This window comes from Notothenia coriiceps, unplaced genomic scaffold (assembly GCF_000735185.1).
Source record: "Notothenia coriiceps isolate Sejong01 unplaced genomic scaffold, NC01 NC01_scaffold00035441, whole genome shotgun sequence".
Lineage (NCBI taxonomy): Eukaryota > Metazoa > Chordata > Actinopteri > Perciformes > Nototheniidae > Notothenia > Notothenia coriiceps.
Window position 1 is genome coordinate 46509 of NW_011368142.1, and position 16551 is coordinate 63059.

The 16551-nt window shown below is 39.3% G+C and overlaps 2 protein-coding genes across 2 annotated transcripts; one reads left to right on the forward strand and one right to left on the reverse strand.

Moving 5' to 3' along the window:
- Positions 1-588: 588 nt before the first annotated feature.
- Positions 589-5449, reverse strand: LOC104962860 (zona pellucida sperm-binding protein 4-like). Its single transcript, XM_010791364.1, has 8 exons — positions 5178-5449; positions 4092-4216; positions 3450-3570; positions 3116-3250; positions 2066-2238; positions 1819-1898; positions 1194-1327; positions 589-776 (listed from the first exon to the last, which is right to left on the reverse strand). The coding sequence occupies exons 1-8, from the start codon at positions 5320-5322 to the stop codon at positions 589-591; spliced, it is 1101 nt and encodes a 366-aa protein (XP_010789666.1). The 5' UTR covers positions 5323-5449.
- Positions 5450-6680: 1231 nt separating this feature from the next.
- On the forward strand, positions 6681-14571 carry wbp2nl (WBP2 N-terminal like). Its single transcript, XM_010791365.1, is given in 9 exon segments — positions 6681-6819; positions 8043-8151; positions 8270-8408; positions 9377-9428; positions 9430-9467; positions 10216-10422; positions 11207-11323; positions 11800-11876; positions 14307-14571. Coding segments are annotated over 9 exon segments (855 nt in total). The 5' UTR covers positions 6681-6760; the 3' UTR covers positions 14364-14571.
- The last annotated feature ends 1980 nt before the right edge of the window (positions 14572-16551 follow it).

Genomic DNA, 16551 nt, shown 5'->3' on the forward strand with positions numbered 1-16551 from the left:
TCTCAGGTAGAGGACGACTACAAGTCCACATATAAGTCATACATCACAGAGGTGAAATTCTCAGGAGAGGACGACTACAAAGGTCCACCTATATAGTGACGCATTTCATAGGTACCCTCCGAGGAGTACTAACCACCTAGGTCCACCTATAGGTCACAAATAGGTTCCGACACACACTTCGACACGACAGGAGATATGAAGTGAGACACTACATACTGATATACACCTGAACATCAGCAGGAGAGGACTCTTTAAAGTAGAGACACTACATACTGATATACACCTGAACATCAGCAGGAGAGGACTCTTTAAAGTGGAGACACTACATACTGATATACACCTGAACATCAGCAGGAGAGGACTCTTTAAAGCCAAGGCAGTAGCACTTCAAATGGTCGAAAGCTAATGAACTTGCAGGATGTTTGTCATTATAGTTTGTGTCTTCATGGCTGATTGCACCTATTGTCACTTTGGATGAAAAATAAATCATGTAATCTAAATTCATGGATCAAATTCGACAGCCCTATCCTGCATGCCTCTTAATATTTCCCAATCTCCTCTGATGTCACGTCTGAGCTCCTCTCCACCTTACCCGTCATAGAGCAGCGTCCACACAGATTGTCTGGACGCAGGATAGGCGAAGCAGTCCCTCACTCGTAGGGAAAGAGTTGGGTCTAGTGACGGCTGGGCGATGGAGATCTCCACGTACAGAATTTTGCGCAGCGGAAAGGACACAGGAAGCTGGTCGTCAGGGAAGAAGGATGTGAAGGAAGCATCTAGAGGAGCACATAGTCACAAACAGTCATGAAGGTTTAGTTCAATGCATTTCCTTTTTTTTTTTTTTTTTTTAAATGGGTTTTTTCAACAGCATACAGTTATTCTATCAGAGCATGTATCAAAAGTAGGTAAACAAATCTACACTTTAAAGAAAGATAGGTAGAGTAACAATGTAAATACTGCTTAACACCTGAGCAAACTAAATCCCACCCAGACAGAAGACAAACAAAAACAGATTAACAACAAATAAATAAATAGAAAACCAGTCAGTTAAAACAAAGATGTCAATAATAAACAATAACTGTCAGTACGACGGCACCTCCTCCCCACGACAACCCGTCCAGTGTTGGGACCCCTCCAAAATACAAAAGTTGAATCAGGAATGCTCAATGCATTTCCATACTGGACATTGTTACCTTTGGCTATCCTCATCTGCACTCCGATGGTTCCCAGTCCGACCACAGTGGGGGGGTTGGTCACCGGAAACAAGGAGCGAAACCCATCTGCACGCTTCAGATCTGAGGCGTCGTACTCGCACTGCACCTGGAGACTGAAAGTACCAGAAAAATCAAAACAGGAAAACTTTACTTACACTAAATCATGGGAAGATTGTGAGGCAATGAGCTTATACTAAAAAGCCACACAGACGTAATAGTTGTTTCACCTCTTATAGTTGTCGTTAGCCCAATATCACAAAGCATGCCTCTGTGGTTATTTCCCCTTTTAGTAGTGGTTTTAAGTCTCTTTGTGGTTGTTTTGACCATTTTCTTAATTGTTTTATGTTTTTTTTCCAAGTCTTTTTCAGTTTGTATCACTCTCTTTGTTGCCTCGAGTCTCTGTGGATTTTATTTTCCCCCTTCATAATCTTTATGAGTCTCTGTTAGCAGTTTTGCATTGGTTTATTTGTAGTCTTTTTAATGTCCCTTTGTAGTCCAATCATGTTTCTTCATGGTGATTTTGAGTGTCTTCCTGACAAGAGAAGAGAACATGTTTCCATCAGCCTAACAGTAGTGTGCAGAAGATGTTCAAAACAAACCTCACCTAAATGGAGAATGATTGATTGTACTTTTCGTGTGCAGCTCTTCCACTTCCACCTCATAGATTGTCACATCTGCTTCCACCTAAACGCCAAGCAGAGAAGAAAGGATACAGACTCAAGCAAAAACAAACTTCTCCAACCCAAATGCAAATGTCATGCAACATAATCCAAATTAGAACCGAGAAAAGTCTGCTATGTTAATGCTGCTAATTCTAGATATCTTAAGATGGAATCAAACGGAAGCATTACCCTTAACTTTGCCCCACACTCCGTGAGTCTGATCTTGAAGACAGCTGTATCTGGTGTGGTGATCACAGGGTAACACTGAGGCTGGTCCTTCACTATGAGGCGGCTGGGGTCAAAGGTCTTCTTTGTGTCTGAGGCCGTCACGGAGAAGACAAAGTGTCCGTCCACAGAGCAGGCTGAGGGACACAGGGACAGCTTTACAAACAAGCATGCAGAGGTGGGAAGTAGTGGAGTACAAATACTTCATTACTGTACTTAACTAAATGTTTCTGGTATCAGTACTTTACTCCACTACTTATTCTTATAATGACTTTTTACTTTGACTTCTTACATTTTGAACCCAAATACCTGTACTTTCTACTTCTTACATGTTGAACACAAATACCTGTACTTTCTACTTCTTACATGTTGAACTCAAATACATGTACTTTCTACTTCTTACATGTTGAATCCAAATACCTGTACTTTCTACTTCTTACATGTTGAACACAAATACCTGTACTTTCTACTTCTCACATGATGAACTCAAATACCTGTACTTTCTACTTCTCATATTTTCCAAACAGGCTGGTTCCTTTAGTTTGAATGTGTGTTTGGTGGCGTGATCATTATTATTTAGAGTCATTGCGTGCCTATTGATTTGAACACGATCCGTGTATCCATCATTTCCTGGTCTTCTCTAAAGAAGAGGGACCAATGAAAACGTTTTCATGTTGCCGTTGTTCAGCATGGAAACATTCATTAGCTAACAATGACATTATTGTTCTATTAATATAAAGGGAGGTCAGGTACTCTTTAAAACAGCTGCTAGTTATGGGTACTTTTTACTGAAGTACATTTCAAAGCCTCTTTACTTTGACTTGAGTAAAGAAGTTTAGTCAGTACTTCTACCAGAGTATTTATAAACAGGAGTATCTGTACTTCTACTTGAGTAAAGGTGTGTACTTTTGCCATCTCTGCAAGCATGGTCAACATATGGACTTATTTGGTGGGAAAAGACACCATTATTAATCCTCATGAACAGCACTTCACTTGTACAAATGGCCACCTTACCATTGAGTCTGTAGTAGCAGGTTACATCTTTAGCGTCGTAGCAGCATCCCTGTTTGATGCAGGCCTCTCTAGAGATGCTTTGGTAACCACAGTCCACTCTGAGAGCTCGTTCTGTGGCACAGTCTCCAGGGAAAGCTAGAGGAGAGGATGCATTAGTGTCTGAATCTGGCACAGTGAATGGTGTCATGCTAAAAAGCCAGGCTAAGACCAGGATTCAACGGGAAATGTGTGGATTTAAGTGATAGAAACAGATGAAAAATGAAGGCTGACTTCACTTATAGAAAATATAACTGTGTCAATATGATTGTTACACTCATCAGCTGTCTCCACTCACACTCTGGGATGCGTTTGGACCTCTCGCTGTGTCTCTTTATCAGAGGACAGCTGATGGTTGCATTGAACCACCCGTCCTCTCCTGTTAGCTGAACGTTCAGAGGGACGATGACTCTGTTGCCCTGAGGATCAAAAGTCATGTCAATGTTTACGTTAAGAAGCTATGTACACATGTTGTGTTATATGCCCACACAAACACATCGTGCATGATCTCTTTGTAGGTTGTGTCTCTTTGTAGTCGTTTTGAGTCTCTTTGTGATTGTCTGTGACTTTAAATGTCCTATTTCCTGTACATTTTTAAGTCGACATAAGGGTAATATACAAATGCACTATGGAAGATGATTAGAGGCACTTAAACATTTTAAAAATTAAGAACAAAGCCAGAAATCGGACTGAGAACTCGGATAGATTTTTCACATTATGTAGCCCTAATCCTCATCCATAGTGCATGTGTATATTCCTTCTTTTGTAGACCTCTCAATATATAGAAAATAGTGCACTTTGAGCTTGAAATATCCATAAATGTTTCACTATTTTTACCAATCAATAGTGTTATATTACTTGCAGATATTGTAGGAGAGACATAAGAGAAACACAACGTTGAACACATCCAAAATGCTTTTCATACAGTCCCTTATTTTACCTCAATCTGTGCATAGCAGCTGTCATATCTGCTGTAGAAGGCCAGGCTCTGGTTCCTCTCTCGGCCCAGTCTCACCCCACATGAGCCCTCAGACTCAGGCACTGGGATGGCGGCCCCCTTCTTATCTAATAAAACAACAACAGTATTGATAGACTCAATGGCGAGGGTACTTAGAAGTTAAATGATTGCCAACCATATTAACAGAGGTGGGAGAAGTACTCAGATATTGTACTTGAGTAAAAGTAGAAGTACTCAGATCTTGTACTTGAGTAAAAGTAGAAGTACTCAGATCTTGTACTTGAGTAAAAGTAGAAGTAGTCAGATCTTGTACTTGAGTAAAAGTAGAAGTACTCAGATCTTGTACTTGAGTAAACAGAGTGTAGGAATACTCTGTTACAGTAAAAGTCCTGCATTCAAAATTGTACTCAAGCAAAAGTAGAAAAGTATCAGCATCAAAATATAGTGAAAGTAGCGACAGTAAAAGTAGTCATTGTGCAGATTGGTCCATTTCAGAATAATATATATGATATGTTTTATAATGATTGATCATTAAAAAGTGTTATATATTCAAGTAACTTCACTTGAAATATAATTATAAATTATAATAATAAAGATAAGAAGATCACAAGATAGAATAAAAAAACATAACAATAATGTTAATAATACAAAATAAAGTTTAGAATGTATATTGTGTATACAAACAATTGCATATATGTTTACATATTTAAATACATTACTTAAATTCTACTTAGTTACTTTAGCACCAGACATTTTTTACGCTAATATGGACAATCTTGCACTAATGTACATTCCCAAAGTTATTGAAGTGACTATTATTTTGTATATATTGATTTTTGTGTTTTTATCTTAATGTGTGCATATGTATACATGTGTCTGTTGATTGTAGGATATACATATTTTATACATTTATGCATTTTTGTATTCGGGATTGTGGGAAACGGTATTTCGATCTCTCCGTCTGTACACACAAACTGAAAGATTGACCATAAAGTTGACTGACTGACTTACACCACTGCATTTTACGGGTGGGAAATAAGAGTCCTGCAACGTATAATGCAATCTCACCTTTAACGTGCACGTTACTCCTGACCAGAGGACCAAAAACAGCTCGGATCCTCCGATCAAAGCAGCTGACTCTGGGCACGTGCTGCTCCTCAGGTGTTTCCCTCAGCCGGATGGCGGAGGAACACCAGCAGTGCTGCGTCATCATGGCGAAAAATAATGTAATCCAACAAAGTTTTTACAGTGATTATTCATCTTCTCTGGTTTAGGTATGTTGAGTTATGCGGGTTTTAAGTCCCGGAAATATCACGTCCTTTCTCCGACGCTGGGAAGAGGTCACGTGACTTGTGTTAATTAGAGTTAATTAGTTTGAAGCTTGTTGGGTTTTCTACCAGAGCGAGAGATTCACCACGTGGAGGTATGTGCTTAATTCTATTAAAAGTTGAAATGATGTCAAAAAAGAAAATATTGCATGTCAGAAGTTAAACTTTACTCAAATAAATGTGTCTAAGAAATATGCATATTATCTTTAAAATATAGTCATATATTATTTTATTATTATTATTATTATTATTATAGTTTATACTTTCTTACAATGTGGCTTTGTTTTTCTTTATTCATTGAGAGTGTATGGGTGATTGTTTACACATTCTTTATTAAAAACAAAAAAAAGAATTAATATTGAGAAAGACAGAAAGAGCTGTTGGGGTTAAACCTGCTTTGCAAAGTAATTCATCACGAGCTGGTTATTAATAAAGAAGGTCAATGTTTAAATAATTAAATAAGATTAAATAATACACATCATGCAGTGGGGACATCTTTGGTCCTGAGGGAGTCTTTAAAGGAAATCATTGCATAACTTAAAGGTCTCGCTAACCTTACCCCATCTCCCTTTGGCAGTTCTTGTTCCCATATGATTACAACCTGTATTCACTGCTGCATTAATGAGTGTCTTTATACTCTGTCCTGACCCATCTGTGATTCCAATAAGGTTTGGAATCAATTTAATAAGCTCACATATTCAATTCCAACGTGAACCTTCCTCTAATTTATAAATCATATTGGTTAAATTTTATGGGAATAAGATGGTTTCAATCACCTCATAGACACCGTTACTCTATAATAAATTATTTCTATACGACTATGGGGATACCAGAACATTAAATATTCAGAATCAAGATTCAAAGGCTTTATTGTCAAATGCACAATAGCGTATTTTTGACAATACAATGAATCTTATGTCTAAGGCTCCTCGAACAATGCAAAGTCAAATAAACCTACAAAATGAAATAGTGCAAGAAGAAATAGGAATACAATCCTGCAAGAGAATGGTACAAGTGACACAATGGTGCAAGTAAAAGGCAGAAATATGTCAACTAAATGCATGTAAAATATAAAAACAGACATGATGAACTCCAATGGAAGTCAACACTGTTATTTGACCCTCCATCACATGTCCAGCAGTGATCTAATGGACAGTATGATGACTCGGCAGCTCCTATGATAATAGGGTTTAATCTCCACTCCACGGTCAATCACGAGTTGTGGCACCGTGTCGTGACGTAGGCCGTGACGTCAGTTTGTTGGGCTTCCCTGGTGGTCAGACTTTAGCACAGAAGCAGGAGATCAGAAAACGTCTCCAAAACATGGCTCTGAATCGGAATCACTCCCAAAACGGCGGCGTTTTGATAAACAACGGAGAAAGGTACGTGTGTTACACTCCTCGAATGATGTTTACTGAATTTATCATCTAGCTTTTGCCTCTTTTTCCTGGCTTGTTTACCTTTCTACTTTCGCAGTGCGTAGTCAACATTATGCTAGCCGGCCTGGCTAACATTAGCATAAATAGCTAACGCATTTGTTCCACTGTTGACGTTTGCGTCAGCGGTGTATGTCATGTCCGGACAATTGAAATATTTTTATTAGTGTTTGAATGCGGGCTTTACAATATTGACTGGCTTTATAGCCTCTGTATATGTTGACAGTTGGTATAGCTATTTAGCTAGAAGGCTAACTTGTTACGTTAGCCCACTACAGAACCGGAAGTAGCGTTAGCTTTCGTTTGGGTGTTGTTGACATAACAGTTATCTAATGTATTGTATAATGTGGGTTAGAGGCAGTGTTGTAATGTTATTAAGTACATTTACTCAAGTACTGTACTTGAACTGTACCACATTGAGGTACCTTTTACTTGTCTTGGATGTTGTCATACTGTGCTACTTCATACTTTCACTCCACTACATTTTTTTAAAGCATTAGTTACTTTGCAGATCTAGAATGTGAATATAAATCAAATACTTAATTAGCTTATATCATTAGAGGTTCAGCTACCCAGTATTATATGAAGTAATACAAATAAACCCCTCTTTTAGCAAGTGCAACATTGAAGAGATGAGCAAAGTAATGCATCAATACTTACAATAATTGAAAATATATGGTGCTTAAATGGGCCAATCTTCATAATGAGTTATTTTACTTTTGGTACTTAAGTATATTTTGATGTTATTACTTATTTACTTTTACTGAAGTTTTCCAGAGTATTCCTACACTGTGGTATTTCTACTTTTGCTTAATTTTAAGATAAGAGTACCACCGGCACCTCTGGTTAAATATCTAATTGACGTTTAATGAATTCTTCCTGCTTTTATCAAGGGTTGCTCGTGTTAAAAGCACTGTGTTGATTAATTCAGGTTTCATACCAAGTTATGTGCACTTTGTGTTTCCAATCTATAGAAGTCATATATTTTACTTTCTTTTTCACAGCCAGGAAATTATCAGAATGTTACTTTTTAATATTGTATGAAGTGTTTTAGCTGCATGTTTTGAAGTACAGTAGTTTCAAGCATTGCTCACATGCAATAATCGTTCATTAGATATTTTCCAATGACTGCCTAATTGTTTAACCTGCTGCTTTTCTTCCTTTCACAGTGTTTTAAGGGAATGCAAGAATGTGGAGCTGTCGTTCAGCGATGTCAACTGCAAGACAGACCTGCTTAAAGGGACCAAAAAGGGCACCGTTTATCTCACACCATACAGGGTACAACCAGAAATACATTAAATACATGTCATATGTTTTGCTGCTGTTTTCTTGAATGGAAAGTGGGCATCGTGCTGTAACTCTCCTCACCTGATCTCTCGTCTCTTCCTTTGTGTAGCTGCTGTTTGTGTCCAGTAATACCAAGGATTGCATGGGGTCAGCCATGTTCCCCTATTATCTGATGAAGGGCTGCAGCATTGAGCAGCCAGTCTTTAATGCAAACTACATTAAAGGGACGGTATCTGCTGAGGCTGGTGGTAAGTGAACTTTGATTTTCACTCAATCACTCAAATATGATCTGATTTCTGTCATGAATTGAATTGTCCTATCGGTTTTGTCTAAGGGCGCGTTCACACGTGCCTTGTATAGTCCGGTTGAATCGAACCCTGGTCCGTTTAGCCGCTTGGTGCGGTTTGTTTGGGTTGGTGTGAACACAGTCCGAGACCTCTGAAGTGAACTAAACAACCGGACTCTGGCCCGCTAAAATAGGTGGTCTCGGAGCGCTTGCTTGTGAACTCTGGAGCGGTTCATCGCTGGTGTGAACGCAGTCCGCACCGAAACATAGGAAGCGTAGTATTTACGTGTCACAAGAACGCGTCTTCAAAATCGTTAGCGAAAGAGTGAAGCAGAATGAAGTGTTGAACAGTGTCGTGTAAAGTAAAAACAACTATCAAACTAAAAACTATACATAAAAGTCAGAGCCGCCTGCCGTCGGTGAAACCTCCTCCTGACTGCAGAACGTCTCTCATTATATGTGTTATAATGTTTTGTATCGCACGTTGTCTGATTATATAATCATATGCGCCGTTGCTGTTGATATGCTCTCCAGATTAACAGCAGCCTGAAAATAACCTGCCGATGCTCCATGGCGGAGGCTCCGGTAGAAATTGCCGGGATTTGCGTTTTTACCCCCTTAATGTCTGACCAATGGTTGAACAGCATGACTTGTGTTTAAAGTTTATAGTCCATTTGAGTTTTGCCCGTGTGAACGCAAACCGAACCTTCTGAAAAATGAAACGATGTAACAAACTGTGGCTGCGACCGGACTATTAGGTGTGAATGCGACCTAAATGTATGATTGCTGCTTTTTTTAATATTTATTGATGTACAGCACTTTGGTCAACTCTGTTGTTTTTAAATGTGCTATATAAATAAAGTTGGATTGGATGAATGGTCGGACTGAAGCTTTCTGTATTTTCTATTAAAAGTTGTTGTGTCTCCTCAGGTGGCTGGGAGGGCCAGGCCAGCTTCAAGATGTCATTCCCCAGCGGAGGGCCATAGAGGTGGGCAGCATCTCTTCAAACTGGCCACTAATGGTTTGTATAATACTTTCTCTAATGTTTTAAAATGCTTAATATTCCTTTACTTCTCCTACAAGGGTTTCAGGCTATATCTATGATTGAAGGTGCTGACAGTCAGACAACCAAAACATTGCTATCAGTGTTTTCCCCACTGTACCTGACCGACTAGCATTAACTCGTATCTGCCCTTACCCAATCTTTGTATTTCTCATCCCCTCATCCACCAGCTCAACTTGAATTTTAACGCAAAAAGCAAATGTAGAAAAAACATGGGCGTCTTATTGTTCTCTGTCTGATTCATTATTATGACTTAAATCAATTTGTGTAAAGCGGAACAATGCGGTAAAATGTAGGTTATTAAAAAAAATATTCTGGGTAAAATACAGGTGACATTATTCCTGCTCTAAAACTAGCCAAACAATATAATTGTAACTTGGACATTTGCTATAAAAATATTTGTTGTCAATTGATCTAATTATCATGAGTTTAGCCTTAGCACTTCCTGGTTATGTTGTACAGTCTCAAAAGCTGCAGCTTGATTGGCTGTCTTGGCGTGAACACCCTTTAAATTGTTTTAAATGTTTACTTCCTACGATCTGACTCACAGCTTGTTCCCCATGGTAGGAATCCCATCATGCTTTGGTCATGAAATAAGTCTCTTCCTTCACACAATGAATGGCAGCTCTGTTAACCGATAAAACCCACACTCGTTGGTATCCCTGTGTATTTGTTGCGTAACACCTTTTCTCCTCCCGTGTTTCAGCTTCTCGCGCGGCCCCTGCACAAAACGGTGCCGCCTCCTTCGGCTATCCTTCTCCTGGCACGATGAACGGCTACGGCCCAGCTCCTCCCGCTCCCCCCGCTCCCCAGGGGTACACCTACACACCCTCTCCCCAGCAGAATGGGTTCTACCAGGGCCCCCCCCCTCCAGCTGCCAACATGGGCTACCCCATGCCGATGCCTGCTACAGGTACACAATTCAGTCCTCCTTTGTAGTATGATGTTTGAACAGCTTGTGTGCATAACTTAAATAATATGAACTCAAGGTCTACTCACTAGTTTTTTGTTTAGTTCTTGTTCTAGTTCTTTCACTCTCACAATGAATACCTTTTTAATTGGTGCTGCAACAATTCATCTTGATTAATTGTTTGGTATACAACATGTCAGATAAAAGAAAGTCCATCCCAGTTCCTCAAAAATCCAGCTGATGTCTTAAAATGTCTTGTTTTGTCAGACCAAAACATAACATATTAACTCAATGTCAAATAAAGCAGAGACAATCAGGAAATCTCAATATTTGAGTTACTAAAAAAACAAATGTAGTGAAATTTTGCATTAAAAATTAGTTTGATCATTATCAAAATATCTGGCTAAATTGTTATGTCAATCAAAAATGGCTGCAGCTCTAATTTGAATAAACAGTATTGTGTTTTTCTTGCTGTAAAATCACCTCTTCGTTTGAACCTAGAACGAGCCCTTCATAAAAATACCAATAATAATAGTTTGCCATATGTCCGATTATTGTTGCAACCGTTCCTATAATGTAGAACATTCCAGTATACCCATAGTTTCTTTTAGCCCTAAGTCTCCTCCACACATATTTTTACATTCCTTTATTCAATTTCTGTGTCCAATGTCCTCGTAAAACCCCCGGCTCGAGGCCCTGTTGTTTTTGACTCATTTCCCCAAACAGACTGTAACCTTCTTTGTCTTTCAAACTCCATCCCTTTCTCTTCTCTCTCTCTGTGTTTCAGGAATGTACCCGGCTAGTTTTGACTACATGGCCCCGCCTCCCCCGTACCCTGGGCCTCCCCAAAACTGGGCTGCTGCCCCCCCCCAGAACTGGGCCGCAGCACCACAAGCACCTCAAGGTCTCCTACCATCTCCTTCTCTGTTTATTTCTGAATGTATGATCTCTGTGTGTCCGTGTCACTGCACCCGTCAGATTGGATCCGTCTGCCTCAAAGTGAATCACTTCGTAGCACACCACCTAAAAAGGGGTGCTGATGTCTCATCCGTTACACGTCAAAACTCCAGATTTAAACTCTACCTCTCCTTGGCCCACTTAGTTCCCCCGCACCTTGCTGAAGTCAGGCTCCCCCTGCATTGGGATGGGCTTAATACACTCTGTCAGTTTGGCGTATCTGTATTTTAAGAAGAGCTGGAGTTCTCGGGGTTTGCCTGCAGGCTTTTGTCGAAATGATTCCTGGAGCTTTTTTGTGCTTCACATGACTAATGCGCCCCTCGCAGTGTTTTGGAGCCGCAGCGTCTGTTCCTAAATACGTCCAGTAGTCATCGCTGTCCGTCCTAATCTCCCCGTCTTTGTCACTTCTCATTTTCTGCACAGGTAACTCCAAGGCGGCTGAAGCTGCGGGCTCTGCGTACTACAACCCTAGCAACCCTCACAATGTCTACATGCCCATGGTAAGTTGTTCTCTTGTTTTCTGCTCAGTTCAAAGTTGTGTAGAAAAGAAAAAACTAATAGTAACTATCATGAGGTCATGGAAAGATGTGAAGGAGAATTCATCAGGACTTAGGAAAACAGACTTGACACTAGGCAACAAAATGGTGATTCACCAGTCGATGTTATTGATGTGCGTCTGCTTTGGCCAAAACTACAATTTTCCGTAGTTCGACTACTAGAAGTGTATCTCTAAATACTTCGCCCTTTCAGTCTTCATTTATAAAACATTTATTCAGGGAACCATTACCCCTTGACTTTCCCATGTTGCTTTAATTGGGGCTTTATAAACACGGACAGAAACATTCAGTTTATTACCATGGTTATTTCTTTCATGCTAGCTCTTATTGTTTTTACATAACTAACATGTGAAAACCGCTTGGAAACATCAACATGCCCATAAAAAGCCATTTATACAAATAACAAAACAAAAAAAATGTCAGTTCAGTTTACTGAGTCAGTTGTAGTTTGTAATCCTTGTTTCTTGTTCATTTCTCACATTTTTCTTCAACCTGACTCGATTACAAAGGTTTTTATACATTTGTAGGACGGCATTATCTCCTCTCCTTTCGTAAAGGAAGCTCCAGTGTATCCTACGCTAAAGGAGATAATAAAGGAAGCATCGAAGCTCCTTTCCTATCATCTAAAGAATTAAAACATGGCTGCCACGTTATGGCGCATTTCCACTGCAGGGCCTCGCACGGCTTAGTACGGTATAGTTAGGCCTTGGTAGGCCTGGCTCACTTTATGCTGCGTTTCCATTACAGTTTAGGAACTGGGGTAGTAACTATAGTAACGCAGTGTAGCTCACAGCTCCTCATATCTGTTCAGAAACTAGACAAAAGTGAAACAAGTACAAACCACAGCCTGTCTGTGTCATGGGAATACAGTCGAGGTTTCCGGTATCAGTATGTTGTTACTTCGGCATATTTTGAAACGTTAAGTAGAAGTACCAGAGTGTAGGAATACTCTGTTACAGTAAAAGTCCTGCATTCAAAATGTTCCTCAAGTGAAAGTAGAAAAGTATTCTCATCAAAATATANTAAAAAATACATGGATAAAAGTTACAGTGCAGTTTAAGATGTGAATAGTTCAATTAAAAGCAGCTACAAAAAGAAAAGTCTTCAGCCTGGATTTAAAAGTAGTAAGAGTTGCAGTGAACCTGCAGGTTTTCATACTGAGAATTATAACAACATTAGTTGTAGTAACAGTTTGTGCTTTAACTTACAACGACCCCTGATAGATCTCGCGAGAATGTGTATAAATATATATATATATATATAGGCCAATTGTTGGAGTTGCTATAGCAACTATCTAGCTAACTAACTAGCACTATAGCAAGCTACCCCCTGGCCCCTGGGTGGCAGTCAGTCTGGCTCCACCAGAAAAAACACGAACCAGAAATATTTCTTTCTAAAACCACAAAACATTTCAAGAAACTAAATCATCTTTAACATTTAACTAAACACTTAAACATCTGAAAAAACATTAAAAGTTTTCAAAAAACACTAATATATTTAATTAAAAATAAAATAAAAATTACATTAAAAAAAGAGGCATTGAAACTTCACTGTTTTATATTGTTTTTTTTATGTTTAGATTATACGTATGTTTCTCCTCACTTATGGCGCATTTACACTGCAGGCCTCGCTCGGCCTCGCTCGGTTTGGTTAGGCCTTATTAGGCCCGGCTCACTTTAATGCTGCGCTCACATTACAGTTTAGGAACTGGGGCAGTATCTATTGTAACGTCATCTTCAATGAGCGCCCCAGAAAAACAACACAGCCGTTAGCCGTTAGCCCTCAGAGCTCACAGCTCTTCATATCTGTTCAGAAACTAGACAAAAGTTAAACATGTACAAACCACAAACTGTCTGTGTCATGGAGAATACAGTCTCTGGTTTATTTATGTCTGTAGGCCGTTGTTGTGAGTGTGGACGGTCGGAGCATATACTGCGTTAGCTTAGCCGATCTCCATTCAGAAAACACTCATTTTAGGTTTTTCACCTGCCGTCTGTCTGCAGACTTGTCAAAGCATTAATTCATGGTTTTTACTAACCGGTATCAGTATGTTGTTACTTCGGCATCATTTTGAAACGTGTATTACAATTAAATCACGGTCAAATATGTTCATTGTGTTGTAGTTGTAGCCCCCTAGCCAGCGATTCTCTCTCTAGTTTAGCATACTCAGCCTGGTTGTTGGCCCGGAAAGAACCTGGATGTTGGAGGGCCAGAAAAACTGTGAAAAGGTACCCATTAGCCGGAACTACCCCTAGTGGAAACCCAACACGGTGCTACGCGCTGATGTGAAAATGCGCCAAGATACCCTGAAATGTCTCTCCGTTGAGAAAAACTCTATTCAACCGCATCCTAACCGTTTCCTTTCCCTCACAGGAGCGACCTCCACCATACGCACCTTACCCAAACTCTCCTGAGAAGAAAAGCAACTGAAACAACATCACTTCAACCACACTCCTCCTCTTCCTCTTCCTCTGTATCTGAAACAAACCCTAAAGCACGGATGATGGATACTCAGAAAAGAAAAAGCAAGTTAACAGACGGTTCAAAGATGTCAGCGATAATCCACTAACGACATTTTACAAAATCAATCACATCTTTAAATACCAATTTACTTAAGTTCATGTAAAATGATTGACAACTTGTAACCATAGCTAAACTCATTAACATTCTCAATGATGGGGTTTACTTCTGTCTAATTCTCTAGCATGTGGGGAAGAGCGGAAAACAGAGTGCATTATGGGGAATGTATTTTTTAAAACGGATTTATTACCAAAACATTTTCTAGCAATTTCTGGATTGCGGTTCCTGTAGTTATTAACAATAGCAACTATTATTATTATTATTATTATTATTATCAAATAAGTATTTTGCAGTATTATTGTAGGTACAGTGTGTTTCCTATACAGTTATGCGTCAAAATACAATATAAATATGTGTTAAGTGATATGATTGATTCCCATACTGTGACTAAATGTGATCCTGCACTATATCACAGTCCAAATAATTCCATTAATTCTCAATTTAATATATGAAGTAGAGGTTTTTGTTGTGAAAAGGAACAGTGCATTGTTGGGAAAAAGGGGGATCCTTTTACATAACAAGTCTATGTATGTGCAATATATTTCAAACTCTCATAACGGGGTCAGAAACGTCAGAAACCAGAACTGTCTTTGTGTAATGACACTAGTGTGAGGTTACAGGGCCCATAGGCTCGCTGTTTGAACCTCTGAATGCAACCCATTAACTCTGGATCGAAGTGTAATCCCTCTCATTGAACATCAGTATACAGCTGTTTTATTTGCACACAGTTGAAGTGGATTTGTCTTGTTTTAGTTTGCTTGAATTAACCAAATGTGTGTATATTAATATCTCTTTTGCAGTTATTTTTTCCCTTCTGCTGAATTTTGTCTGTCGATTTAAATCTAATAAATAAATCATTTATTGAATTCTGCTATTTTTGTCATTTATCGGACAGTCTTCAAACGCTGACATTTGTATATATAATATTACTAGTGTTTTACCTTTTTTATTTTGACATACTTGTGCTTTATTCGAGTATTTTCTCTTTTATGATGACATATACTTCCACTCCACTACATTCATTTACCACACTTAGTTACTAGCTGCTCTTTACATATAAAAACACGCTTTTATGATATAATGCACTACGGTATTATTGAATTACCCAGCCATTACCCCGGATCAACATGACAAACTACAACATGACAAACTATAACATTAAACGATACCACACCACTCCGCTCCTCCGCTCCCTTCACTGGCTTCCAGTAACTGCTAGAATCCACTTGAAGACACTGGTACTTGCGTACCATGCTGCGAATGGATCTGGCCCTTCCTACATCCAGGACATGGTTAAACCGTACACCCCAGCACGTGCACTCCGCTCTGCATCAGCCAAACAGCTCGCTGCACCCGCACTGCGAGGGGGACCCAAGTTCCCATCAGCAAAAACACGTGGGTTTGCTATCCTGGCTCCAAAATGGTGGAATGAGCTCCCCATTGAAATCAGGACAGCAGAAAGCTTACACATCTTCCGGAGCAGACTGAAAACTCATCTCTTTAGATGGACTTGCTAGTCGTCCTCTCCCTGAGAAATTTCATCTCCTGTGATGGTATGACTAGTATGTGGACTTGTAGTCGTCCTCTCCTGAGAATTTATCTCCTGTGATGTATCACTATATGTGGACTTGTAGTCGTCCTTCCTGAGAAATTTCATCTTGTAGATAGTATGACTATATGTGGACTTGTAGCCGTCCTCTCCTGAGAAATTTCATGTCTGTGCTGTATGACTATACTTGGACCTTTAATTCGTATTATCCGTGGGGGGGAATTGTCCATATATTTATATTAAGATAATAAGACAAAATAGGTGGCTATTTATGTACACCATAATGTAATGTAAATGTAAATCGACTGCGAAAATAGGTTTCGCTCGAATGTTATTTACGTAAAGCTGGTCCTTCTAGTTTGAACTTTTCTTTTGTCTAAGTATATTCATTAGTCCAAAGTATCTCGGTTTGTAAAGTTCACGATGAGTTGACCCGAAATTTATTCGGTCAGGGAATAATATATATTCAGAACAATCAGTAAGATACGA

What these genes read in the sequence shown, in the direction of transcription:
- LOC104962860 (XM_010791364.1), bottom strand. Translation starts at nt 5,322, where the DNA reads ATGATGACGCAGCACTGCTGGTGTTCCTCCGCCATCCGGCTGAGGGAA. An exon ending in CTGCTACTACAGACTCAATG is followed by an intron (nt 2,239 to 3,115) that starts GTAAGGTGGCCA and finishes TGTGTCCCTCAG; the next exon opens with CCTGCTCTGTGGACGGACAC. An exon ending in AGTGTGGGGCAAAGTTAAGG is followed by an intron (nt 1,899 to 2,065) that starts GTAATGCTTCCG and finishes CTTGGCGTTTAG; the next exon opens with GTGGAAGCAGATGTGACAAT.